Genomic DNA, 13,366 nt, shown 5'->3' on the forward strand with positions numbered 1-13,366 from the left:
TGCTCATGTTGGAGCGAGTGACGTGAAAATAAAATAAGCTCCTAGCATTTATTGTGAGATAAATTAAATGAAGAGTTGAATATTTCTTTTTCTTATGCTCGTTTTTAGAACCAATTAAGAATACAATTTATAGTAAAGCAAGTCTTTATTGGACTAGAATTGACTGTGCGTACTAACCTTTATCTAAACTGTTTCGTGGAGTCTGTGGTTAGTTAAAAAATTTAAGTGACACGTCCACCCACCCTGTCAAACTTACACGGTTCTTCGGCCACTTATTTCTGCATTATAGTTTTTCATGTTTGATAATTAATAAAATGGTAAGGTTTATAAGATGTTGCTTGTGATTTAGATTTCATAAAATATAAAAATAATCGGTGCAAACTCATACGTATCGTAGTTAAACAACTTACATAGTGTGTCATCATCGCCAACGTTATACTTCGGCGTTTGTGCTGATTTTATTGATATTCTCTCTTTTGCCTGGCATTGATGTGTTTTTCAATAAAATGTTAATATTTTTAAAGCCGTTGAGACTGGATATCAAAAGGAAGTTGACGGCGAGGTCGGACCGCGTCAAGTGCGTGGACCAGCACCCCACGGAGCCCTGGCTGCTCTGCTCGCTCTACAACGGTGACGTGAACATATGGAACTATGAGACTCAGCTGCAGATCAAGAGATTCGAGGTAAATTGTTCTACCTAATCTATATTATTGGCTAGCTTTAGTATTCTTTCCAATTAGAGGAGACTTTTAAGCTTAATAATAACACTACCTTTATTTTGGTATAATATGTATCGTTATGTGTATGTACTGAGTGGGATTTCTATTATTATCCATAATACTGAGTTTTTTGAGATCAACTGGTGTCACCAGCAAACATCAAGAAAAAAGAAACTTGTCCAAAACATGAAATGGATTTCACTCCACATTCTAATTCAAGTTATGATCTTGTTTTGAATATAACATTGTATTCTGATTCATATGTTCATATTACCTTCAGTACTAGTTTTGATAACAGAAATCAAATAATGAAATACTTAGAATAAAACTACAGTAATTGTTACAATATTTTAAGGGCTTATTACTGTTGTAGGTAGTTAACAATCTCATGTAAAACAAATTGTTTTTTTTACAGTATGTAATTTTTTGTTTGCTACAATTTAACACAATCAAACATTTAAAATATATGTTGAAAAGGTGGCTTGTCATTTGTTGTCTTTTTTAATTAGGCCCTTAGCACTTTCAGTGCCTAGCAACCCATTTCCAATACAAAATGAACATCTATTTTCATTCTTGTTTTCATGGTTTCTTGGCAGGGAATGTGTTAATACTCAACTAAGTGCCACTTGCACCATTTCACTAACCCGGGGTTGACCGGTTAAACCTAGAAATTACCATAGCTACCAGTACAATATGACACTGGGTTAACGGTTTTACCGCTTAACCCCGGGTTGGTGGGATGGTGCAAGTGGCCCTTAAAGTGCCATAGCTAAGTATGTAATCTCATACCCCTTTATTAGATCACAATACACTTGCCAAAAATTTAATTAGCAATCATGAAGATTTTCTCTATGGACTTAATCCATTCAAATCCTGATATTTTTGACTTTCGCTCAATTGAAAAAATCATGAACATCTAAAATTCACTTCGAAAATTTGTAACAATTTATGGACAAAAGCTAAAAATATGAAAATTATTTTATTTTTGAGAGAACTCGGTAATAACTTATTTTTTCGTTAAAACATATAACAAATTTAAATTTTAAAACATGATATCAGCAGTCTTGAACACACACATCCACACATCCATCTTTCGGGGCCTTAATACTCTTATGCAGGAAATTCATACAAAATCTTCAACAAAAAAATATTACCTCAATTAAAATAGCCAACAATTAACTTTTAACATAAAGCAAATTAGTTTTTAGCACACATTTAATTATTATCAAAATGGGTAATTGATAAGATGCAGAAATATGATTTATATATTTTTGACATACTGTTTGTTCAGCTGTTGCAAATGAACAACTATAAAATGGGGCAATTCTACATGTCTGGTAATAGGATCACATGTTTAATGCATCACAGCCATAATGTACGAATTTTTAGTTTCAAGTTATATTTTATAATATGTATGCTATTTTTTAGATATTTATCTACAGGCCAGTAGTTACCAGAAAACAAAGAATTTCATTCAATCAAACACCCACAATTAAAAATTAAAAAAGGAAAAAAAAGTCAAAATTTTCGGGCATCCCACCAGTCAATTACACAATCTAAGCTAGTCTTTTTCCTCATGCTTTAGAATCTAAAGTTTAGATTACCATTTGGCCGTAATATTTTTCATTTAGTAGCCATAAAATTAATATGCTCTATATTCCCAATATTACAGGTATGCATGGACTTACCTGTGCGGTCGGCCAAATTTGTACCCAGAAAAAATTGGGTAGTCACAGGTTCCGATGATATGCAGATAAGGGTCTTCAACTACAACACCCTGGAGAGAATACACTCTTTTGAAGCCCATTCAGATTATGTTCGATGTATTGCTATTCACCCCACACAACCTTACATTTTGACTTGCAGTGGTAAGTAATTTGTGTGAATATTAGTTTTTTATCACTATAATATTATGTACATCTTATTTGAAGTATTAAAACATGAAGTGCTTAACAAGAATACATGGCTTTTGAACATGTGTTAACATATAATTGATTTTCCTTGCAGATGATTTATTGATAAAATTATGGAATTGGGACCGAAACTGGGCTTGCCAACAGGTATTTGAAGGGCACACTCACTATGTCATGCAAATTGTCATCAACCCCAAAGACAATAACACTTTTGCAAGTGCCAGTCTCGATACTACTGTGAAGGTAGGCTATGCCCCTTTTGATTTTATTTTCTTACAAAATGCTCAGAATGTTTCAAAGTTTTTTCTTTTTCAATAATTCAGGTATGGCAGCTGGGCTCTTCCACATCAAACTTCACATTAGAAGGGCACGAGAAAGGGGTGAACTGTGTTGACTATTACCATGGAGGGGACAAACCCTACCTCATCAGTGGGGCAGACGACCGACTCGTCAAAATTTGGGATTACCAGAACAAAACATGTGTGCAGACCCTGGAAGGTAAGTCTTCTTATAAATCCTGACAATGATTGTTGATCTCAAACAACTTATGCTATATAATGGTTCTTACTTAGGTCACGCGCAAAATGTCTCTGCTGTTTCATTCCACCCGGAACTGCCGATCTTGCTTACGGGTTCCGAGGACGGCACGGTCCGGATATGGCACGCCGGAACTTACAGGCTCGAATCTTCGCTTAATTATGGTTTTGAAAGAGTTTGGACCATTTCTTCAATGCATGCTTCGAATAATGTGGCTATTGGGTAAGTGTTCTGATATAAATATCCCCTACTATATTTTTTATACAAGTACTCATTTATTCAACTAAAACATTTTTTCAGCTATGACGAAGGCACCATAATGATCAAAGTTGGTAGGGAAGAGCCAGCTATTTCCATGGATGTCAATGGAGGCAAAATAATCTGGGCAAAACATTCCGAAATGCAACAAGTTAATTTGAAAGCTTTACCTGAAGGTAATCTTGGTATAAATTCATAAAGTTATTATTTGTTAAAGTTGACCTTGTAATTATACTAGCGGTATTATCTTTGTTAGGTACTGAAATGAGAGACGGTGAACGGGTTCCAGTAGTTGCCAAAGACATGGGCTCCTGTGAAATCTATCCTCAAACCATTGCACATAACCCCAACGGTAGATTCGTCGTGGTGTGTGGTGATGGAGAATACATCATTTACACGGCTATGGCCCTCAGAAACAAGGCCTTCGGCACCGCCCAGGAGTTCGTGTGGGCGTTCGACAGCTCGGAGTATGCGACGCTAGAGAACTCCAGCACAATCAAAGTTTTTAAGAACTTTAAAGAAAGAAAAAGCTTCAAGCCTGAGTATGGAGCTGAAGGTAAGAATGCCAATCAATTTTAATCTAATTGAATCAGCCTAGCTTCTTCATTGTTTTGAGAGATGACTGTCTTGTTTCGCAGGGATATTTGGCGGATACATGCTAGGAGTGAAGTCGATCAGCGGAATGGCATTCTCGTTTTATGACTGGGAGCACCTGGAGTTGATAAGACGGTAAGAAACTATTCTATTGAGTGTGCGAAATCCGTTGTTATTTTTAACATTCTACTTGTTAGAGTGAGACCAATGCGAGTTGTTGTAATATTGGTAATGCTACTTGGACATTTTGCATTGGATCTGTAGATTGAAGTAATAAGATTAAAGATTTATATTCAAAATAATGGGTTGTGTCGCTAGATATAATTTATTTCATCATTTTCAGTAATGATTTATATTTAGGTCGAAGCTAACATAACTATTATTGCTAAAGTTATCTTTTATTTTTTAAACACCTTATAAGTAAATTACAATATAAGTATGCCCTAGATTTAGAGAAACACAAGAAACTACTCGCCACTGCAAAATTAAACCTACATAGTTGAAATATAGTATAATTTATCATGCCTCTAGAAAACAAGATTACATAAATAAAAAGGTACTTTAGTGTTCATTTAACACCTGTTATTATATATGATATTTCCTATTGGGCTAAAGCGAATGAATGTACACATATAAAAAAATGTAACTGTAATGTGAAGAAAATTCGACACATTTTCCCTTTCCTCCAATTTTTACTGCCAATCGTAAACGGCAACGTAATGAAACTTGCATGCGAGTTCTCGCACAGCATGCCACAGCCACGCCACAACATAAAACTACACAACTGTAGAATCATCTACAATCAACCTGCTCCTCGCGGGAAGCATGCGACTCTGACCAATTCTTACATTTGTTCAAATGTATTCAGGAGTCCTGTAGATGAAATTTGTTATGAATGAATGAATGAAAACATTTATTTTCAGGCAACTATTGGCCCATAGATAAATACCTTAAAACTAGCATCTTACATATTATTACAAAATATATCTTAAAACTAAAAACACAATTATGGCTGCGATGCAGTTATATGATGATTACTCCATCATTGATCTTGCTATGTCAATAACCCTTGCCCTTCATCTTCAGCGCAGAGCTGGGGACTCTTTGTAAAGAATTCCCAGCTCTGTGTCAGTAATCCTGCGCTATAAGTGCAAAAGTGCCAATGCCTTAGCGAGTTCAGTATTCCGTTACAATACTTACAATGTAACAGTTGGTAATCTGTGGAACGTGACTAAGTTGAGTGTGGTGTGCAGCATCGAGATCCAGCCGCGGCACGTGTACTGGTCGGAGAGCGGGTCGCTGGTGTGCCTGGCCACGGACGAGACGTACTACGTGCTGCGGCTCAACGCGGCCGTGGTCACGCGCGCGCGCGCCTCCAACACCGGCATCACTGACGACGGCATCGAGGACGCTTTCGAGGTGACACATTAGTACCATTATAGCTCAAACACCGTACCCAACCACATTACCTTTTACCAAAAATCCGTTGTTTGAATAAGTTGTGTAACTGAAAAGTCTAAGACAAATTTGTGTTACGAATTTGACCGGTGACGTAGGTATATGGCGCTGCATGGCTCCGTATCCGTACAATAGCGGTAACTTAAGGTGTCCCAAGTTGTCGATTAAAAATTCAGTTAACACAACATACGGCGCATCTGGTTTGTCTGTAAAACTTGCCACTCAAACAAACGGTTTAAATTGAGCAACTTTCAACAAAAAGCATGCAATAACTAAAAGAACTCTTTTTTTTATGATGTCACTTCCACTTTATTTAACATATAGCCAACTCGCCACTTACAATTCCACATCTGCGCTCAAGAAGGCAGCTCTCGCGTCTCCACTCTGGGCGGCGAGTTAAAGCAAGCCAGAGGCAGAAAATCCTATCCCATTTACCTGTCGGGTAACAGAAGAGCAGTCCCCAGGAGATATTGTATGCTATTATCATGGTTATATTTCAGGTGGTTGGTGACGTGAACGAGACAGTGAAGACAGGGCTGTGGGTGGGCGATTGTTTCATCTACACCAACTCGCTAAACAGACTGAACTACTACGTCGGTGGCGAGATCGTTACGATATCGCATCTCGACCACACCATGTACATCCTTGGATACGTCGCTAAGGAGAATAGGTAATGCAAACAATTGCTTGAGCGATTTTTGATGACCTCTGGGCTAGTGGGTAGTGACTCAGCCTATGAAACTGATGATCCCGGGTTTAAATCCTGGTAGGGGCATTTATTTGTGTGATGAACGCCTGTTTATTCCTGAGTCAAGTGTGTTTTCAATCTATTAACGTATGTATACATATACAAAGCCTAAGCCTTATTGAACTTGCTGTGGCACTTAGTAAATTTGTGTAATAATGTCCTATAATATTTATTTATTTAGAGAGGACCTTGGAATTAGAGAACTATAATTATATGCACCTCACAATCATAGTTGCTATACTTTTGTCCTCCTGGTTCAGATTTCAGCCTGAGGCTTGAGAACCATTACCTAAGGCGGGATTTTTCTAACCTATAACCCCACATAGCCCTATAAAGTTACCCAGCCGACTGTGACCCTCTGTACTCTTAACGCTAAAGTGCAAATGAGGTAGTTACTAGTGTGAGCTAGTCAATGTATCTATGCTGTGTTATTTTGCGAGCTTCTACAATTACAGGCAAGGCGATGCCTTAATATGTTACCCCATTGTTTTTAAAACGAACGACGCTGTTTTAGGTTAAATCTTTTATGGTTTTCTATTCAAAATTCAAAGTTTCATACATTTGATAACGAGTATCATCTGTGAGTATATATGCTCAAAAACACGTTATTAAGTATTCGCATGTGCAGGCTGTACTTAAACGACAAGGAGTTGAACGTGGTGTCGTACTCGCTGCTGCTGTCGGTGCTGGAGTACCAGACGGCGGTGATGCGCGGCGACTTCGAGACGGCCGACCGCGTGCTGCCCACCGTGCCGCACGAACACCGCACCAGGGTCGCGCACTTCCTAGAGAAACAGGTATGCTTCTGTTTACATGATGCTACGTCTTTACTTATACTATACTTGTTGAAACTTTGGCAATTACTTATAAATATGTCTCCGCATATTTCTACATAATTCGCGTGGGTTTTAAGAGAGTATTTAATTGACAAAAGTTAAGTATAAGGGTCGGTTGCACCAAACTGTTCGTATCGTTAAAGAGTTCGCAAAATTTTTATGTATGGAAAGTTTCATAGTAAAACCGGGGCGCGCCGGCTGACGTTGATCAGTCTGTCAAATGTGGTTAGTGCAACTGGCCCTAAATGTGTTTTTTGTTAGCTATTCTGTGCATCGTTTTCGAAGATTGCTAGGTTTTTATCTATGCATTAAAATGCGAATACGTGAAATATAATAAAAGCTTGTGTTTATCCTTCTAATGACTTTAATTTTGAAGTGTGTATAGTGGGCGCAGTGATGCTGAATGTCTGTGATATTATTGATAGTACAAATGAAATGGAAGCATATTTAAAATTGACTTACCTATACAATTGATTTACCTTGTATTACCAGGGCTTCAAGCAGCAGGCGCTCGCGGTGTCGACGGAGCCGGAGCACCAGTTTGAGCTGGCGCTCGCGCTCGGCGAGCTGGGGCGCGCGCGCGCGCTGGCCGAGGAAGCGGCAGCGGCCGAGGGCGCGCCATCCCGCACCGCGGCCGCGCGCTGGGCGCGCCTCGGCGCCGCCGCCGCCGCGCACGCCGACCAGGAACTAACTAAGACCTGCTACCAGAAAGCGCAGGATTATAGCGCGCTGTTGCTCTTCGCCGCGAGTACTGGTAGGACTTCTTTCACATATTTCTGGCGATCAATTGATCATCTCGTTATCACCGATTTTAATGCATGTTATGCAAAACCTGTTTATTCCACACTATAATTTCGTAAATGCGCGCCTTTGACATACAACATTATAATTATATCGCTCCCTAGCCTAGAGCGAGTATCGTGATGCTATAATCGTTGCATGTGTTGCAGCCGACGAAGCACTGTTGGAAGAAGTGGCGACACTGTCGGCGGCGAGCGGCGACGACAACATCGCGTTCGCCGCCAACTTCACGCTGAACCGCCTCGACGCCTGCCTGCAGCTGCTCATCACCCGGCGACGCCTGCCCGAAGCTGCCTTCTTCGCCAGGTCAGACTCTGCCTAGTTCATGATAACAACATCACATTCGCCATTAAAACCGCGCTCAACCTCCTCGCCGACGCCTTATTTTCCGATTCACGCTGCCCCAATGTTATACTGAACGAACCGTTATATTTTGTTATCCAAAGTATACAATGAAAACAATCTGTTTTATTTACACTATCAGTTTCAGTGTACGGTCTAAAATTGTATAAGAATAAGCTCCGGAAATATCAGTGTCGAATTTGTTCTACTTTTGTTGCAGATCATACATTCCTTCAAAGATGGTCGAGGTAGTGAAACTGTGGCGTGAGTCCGTCGGCGCCACCAACAAACGATCTGGACAGTCACTCGCTGATCCCGAGAACTACGAAAACCTGTTCCCCGAATTCGCGGTTAGTAACCTACTCGTACTTACTCATTTGCATTTAAAAAATGTACATACAGTAAAATGTGCTTATATTCCTTTTGAAAACGATCGTACGGACCAATAATTAGATGTTTTGCGTGCCAAAGCGGAGTCATAAATGTCATAATAGACAGCGTGGGCGCGAAGTATCTTCGTTTCAGATTGGGCAAAGACTTTCTTATGTGCGGCCGCTTTCTACACTTGTTAGCAGATTCGTTAATTATGTGGAAAATTGTCGATTCAGTTTATAGCCACATTCGCGAAGTCTACAGCTCACAGAGCCACTGGTATAATAAAGAAAAGAATAAAGTTTGGCAAGGTTGTGCATTAGCATTACATATACAAGTATTGAAGTGTACCCTACGTTTATTGTTAACAGGAATCGTTAGAATTGGAGAGGTTTCAAAACGAGTTTGGCTTCGAGGACAGTTCACAGCTAGCGAAGTACCCGTCGAACTGGAAGCAGTGCAACATCGACCGCGACCTCGCCTCGGAGAAGGCGGCGGCGGAGCAGGCCGGGCGGTGGAAGCGGCCCGAGCGCGCCGCCGCGCCGCCGCCCGACGACGACAAGCTGGCCAAGGCCGCGCAGGGACCCAGCACCGACAGGTTCGTACTACGAGTACACGCTAGCAGGCGTCACTAGGTACACCATACGGGGATGTTTGCAATGGTAATTGCACACGAGCCGTACCGGTGTATCATGTACAATTTATATGCAGCTTTCAGAGCAAGTTTGCGCCTGCACTTGCTTCAGCTTGTGGCAGGTGCATGTGCCTTTTTACTGCTGCTATGCTGGGCGATGCAAATGGGGCGCAACTTAACAACCCTAGCAAGTAAAATAAGCTCATAGTGAAATCGTGCTTTTTCCTTCTGTGAGGCTTTTGTACGTTTAAATTATTACGAGCCGTTGTGTACGCAAGGAAAATTCACGTCTATGATGAATGAGGAAAATGATATCAGAATTATAGGGACGCATTTATGCGTTAGAGGGAGTGCATGGCTGCGTCCCTTGGAGTGGCCGGCGCTGGCCCATCGCGTAGAGGAGCCCTGAGACGTGAGAAAGATGCGAAGGCTAACGTGCCGAGTGGGCAAAGCAGCCCTAACATTTTACTTTGTGTAGGTTTGGGCAGTAGTCATTATTACTTTTTAAGTGACTATGAGATTGAGACTAAATTGTGAAGCCGTTATACTTAGACAACCCAATTACCACGAAACCTATACTAAATCAATGGTGATTTGTTTCAGTATTGCCACCAAACCGACGGATAGTACGTCTAATCACAAGGACCCCCTCGACATAATGGACGAGATCGATAAGGAGATCGACGGGATAGCGCTAGAGGACGACGAGGCTCTGGTGAGTGCGCCCCTGCCCCCGCCCCAGCCCCACAGTGCCTTCATCTACTAACTCATACTGAATAGATCTTATGACGCGTCACAGACTGTTTTAACTACAAATATTAGCACGCATAATTTCGCGAAATTACTACTTGTTAAAATTTGCCTTGTAGTTTTTCTGTAGTATAGTTATTTTGCGAGGTAGACATTCACTTCTGGACCAAAAATAGCTTAGAGGATATAACCAACGGAGACGCCATGTCTAAAATTTTCAGTACAAAATAGTCTGCCGTTTTTTGCGGGGGAGGGGCACATCAAATGTATAGGTACGTCATGTCAGATAAACGTCAGTCCATACATATGGTTGACATGTGGTTGACCATTGGCCGCCTATTTTCGACAGAGGGGAACGCCTTTTAATGGCGGCTCCATTGTTAATTACTCCGAGCAAAATAGCATACTAAATAACTGATATTTATGACATATCAGTGAGACTGGCAATCAAAGGCAAGTTTACACTGATCATGTAGAACTTGGTCGACACGAAAAGAAGAAGACTGATCATGTGCTTATAAGAAAAATAAGTGGTAAAACATCTTCAAAACAGTATTAGGGTTTATAAAGTAACCAAATTTGACTAGGACCGAAAAATATTATTTTTAAATAAACTGAAATCAAAAGGAACACAGTATAGTTTAAATTCTGTCTATTTATTATTTTGCTTAGTTTTTTTTATTTGGCGAGAACAAGCTATTGCGTGTGATTAACGTTAGGCACCGCATTTCTGTCGCTGGCTGTAAAAATGGTGTGACTTGTATTAGCTACAAGTAAATCTAGGCATTGATTTATTATACAAGTTTGGGCTATGACGTATACTTCGTTTTTTTTAGCATTAGAAATTAGGTAAACAATCTTGATGTGTCTCTTAATTGACAAACACATTTTAAAAATAAGTTACGGCAAATATGTAACAATTATGAATCTAATACGATCATTTATATTCTTTTGCTTTCATAAGTAATCGTTTTTGATTTTTAAAAAGCGTTTTTCAATTAAAAGACATGTCAAGATCGCTTACCTTCTTGCAAGTTCTTTCTAATGCTAAAAAAAACGAACTATAGTTCAAGATATCTACCAGCCGTAGACAAAGAACCATCAAAGAACGGTATGAGATCACTATAGTTAATAGAATAGATATCATGTCTAGATAAAGAGATACAGATATATGTATTATTAGGTATTTTAATTAACTATTTTTCTTTTTCTGTTTGCATTAAACGTAAACAAATGGATGTAATGGTAGAAGGTAACTTGTACTACTGTTTTAGGATGCAAGGTTATGTTGGTATACTTGTATTAGTTGTAGAACGCCTTGGTCTGTTTATCTTCTCTATAGTTCGTTTTTTTAGCATTAGAAATAAGGTAAACAATCTTGATATGTCTTTTAATTGCAAACACATTTTAAAAATAAGTTACACCAAATATGTAACAATTATTAATGTAATTCGATCATTAATATTCTTCTGCTTTCATAAGTAATAGTTACTGATTCTTAAAAAGCGTATATTAATTAAAAGACATGTCAAGTCTTTCAAGTTCTTTCTAATTCTAAAAAAACGAATTTTAGTCACTGTTTTATTTATGTATCCAAAATTACAAGTCGTACTTAATTGAGTTCTATGAAAAATAAGGTATAAGAGTAGATTGTTAACCAAAGTGAACCATATCAGTGAGTTAAACAATCTAGGTACTTTTTATTTCGACTATGAGGAAAGTCAAACACAAGAAATGTAGGCTTACTTATCACTACACCTTATAAAACTAAGGACCCCACCGCGTCTGTTTGTATGTTCGCGATAAACTCAAAAACTACTGAGCGGAATATCATGCGCACAATGGTATAAATAATATTGTAATCGCATGAGTAGAGCAGCTAACAAGTTTCGGGTCAGAATATGATTTCATCACATTTTATTCGTAATTTCACGTAACTCTTGTAAGATAATGAACACGAAGCTTTAAATATTTATGTAGTAGGTAATCAATATAAAATAGGTTGGGTCAACTCGTCGTTGAGTGACGTACGAACTAACGGAGTGTTGGCTAATGGCTTGCAAGGTTTAAAGCTTGGATTTTATTTTGTCGTGTGCACATATCATGTAATTATTGCGTAATTGTTCTCGTGGAATATGGTGATATGCACTAACTTAGATCATTGTGCTTTTTCAGGCATGACCTGCTCGCTTATTTGCTAGCTGTAAATACATACATTTTAATCTAGCTATTTTTACAACCGCAGTGTAAAAAAAATGCTCCCAGTATTAAACTATCGTTAGTTCCTGTATCAAATTATCGTACGTCGGTTATATAGTAGAATTGCCTAAATTATCTTTCTTAGTAGAAATTGCCTAAATCACCTTTAGTGCATTCCCAAAACATATTTTTTGGTATTTACTCGAAACTCACGATACGATTATTTACATTATTTTGCTTTCATAAGCAATAGTTACTAATTTTTTAAAAGACACGTCAAGATCGCGTAGTCTATTTCTAATGCTAAAAATAAACGAACTTAACAAACATTTGGTCTTCACCCACATTACAGTAATCATTTAGCATTTAAAAGTGCTTTTAGCCATTACCAATGTCATACAAGTATTCACCTTTAATTGCTAGGTAACCCTTATTGTACAGTTACCATTTCTAGTTGCTTTTAATAGTTCTTCTTTTCAGGAGTTGTCGTCAGATGAGTCCAGCTTCCTCCGGTTCGATTCCTCCGATTAACATATAAGTGTATTTAAAGTTTTATTTTATATTATTATTACAATCATAAAGTATGTATTTCCTAAAGTGCTAATACATGTAAGATTAAAGTACCTATTATACAAATTTTCTTCTGAAATGTTTGTTTTGTTACCTAACCCTTGTTACTTACGTACCCGTAGAAAATAATGTGCTTTGGCAAATCTCTTGTTTTTTTTTTCTTGTTATTGTGTGTTGTAACTATATCTGCTTGGTTTTGGCGATATTTATGTTTGACGTCGTTGAGACTTTTGGACAAAACTCTAAGAGCGGGGCCACAGTCTTCGGCCACGGACTGGATGCACGCGACCGGCGGTACGAGCAGCAGAGCGTTGGGAGCGGTGCCAGCGTCGCCGCTGTCGTCCAAAACAGATTCGTTCAAGTTTCTATACCCGCAGTAGGTACTACACCTGTTTTATGAGGGCCACAAAAGGTTAATGTCTTGTAGCCCCGAGCCGCAAGTTGTATTTGTTTAAAGATGACATTCTGATGGCACGGTTATGTATTTATCTATACCTGTGAAGGAGCTGTGAGTAGTCTTAATTTAATTGATTCATTTGTTACGAAAATAAACCAAAACTGTATTGTACTTAGTAATTAATACACATATAAGTCTATAGCATATACACGGTGTAACATGAGTAAACCGAATAATT

The 13,366-nt window shown here is 38.8% G+C and overlaps 1 protein-coding gene across 1 annotated transcript; it reads left to right on the forward strand.

The window, feature by feature from the left end:
• Positions 1–183: 183 nt before the first annotated feature.
• Positions 184–12,810, forward strand: LOC134678335 (coatomer subunit beta'). Its single transcript, XM_063536864.1, has 18 exons — positions 184–317; positions 525–683; positions 2,392–2,587; positions 2,727–2,875; positions 2,956–3,130; positions 3,205–3,391; positions 3,470–3,603; positions 3,684–3,983; positions 4,066–4,156; positions 5,275–5,440; positions 5,980–6,149; positions 6,856–7,024; positions 7,556–7,817; positions 8,014–8,170; positions 8,427–8,556; positions 8,950–9,176; positions 9,816–9,927; positions 12,642–12,810. Exons 1-18 carry the CDS (start codon positions 315–317, stop codon positions 12,690–12,692), a joined length of 2,838 nt encoding a protein of 945 aa, XP_063392934.1. The 5' UTR covers positions 184–314; the 3' UTR covers positions 12,693–12,810.
• Positions 12,811–13,366: the final 556 nt, after the last annotated feature.

This window comes from Cydia fagiglandana, chromosome Z (assembly GCF_963556715.1).
Source record: "Cydia fagiglandana chromosome Z, ilCydFagi1.1, whole genome shotgun sequence".
Classification (NCBI taxonomy): Eukaryota; Metazoa; Arthropoda; class Insecta; order Lepidoptera; family Tortricidae; genus Cydia; species Cydia fagiglandana.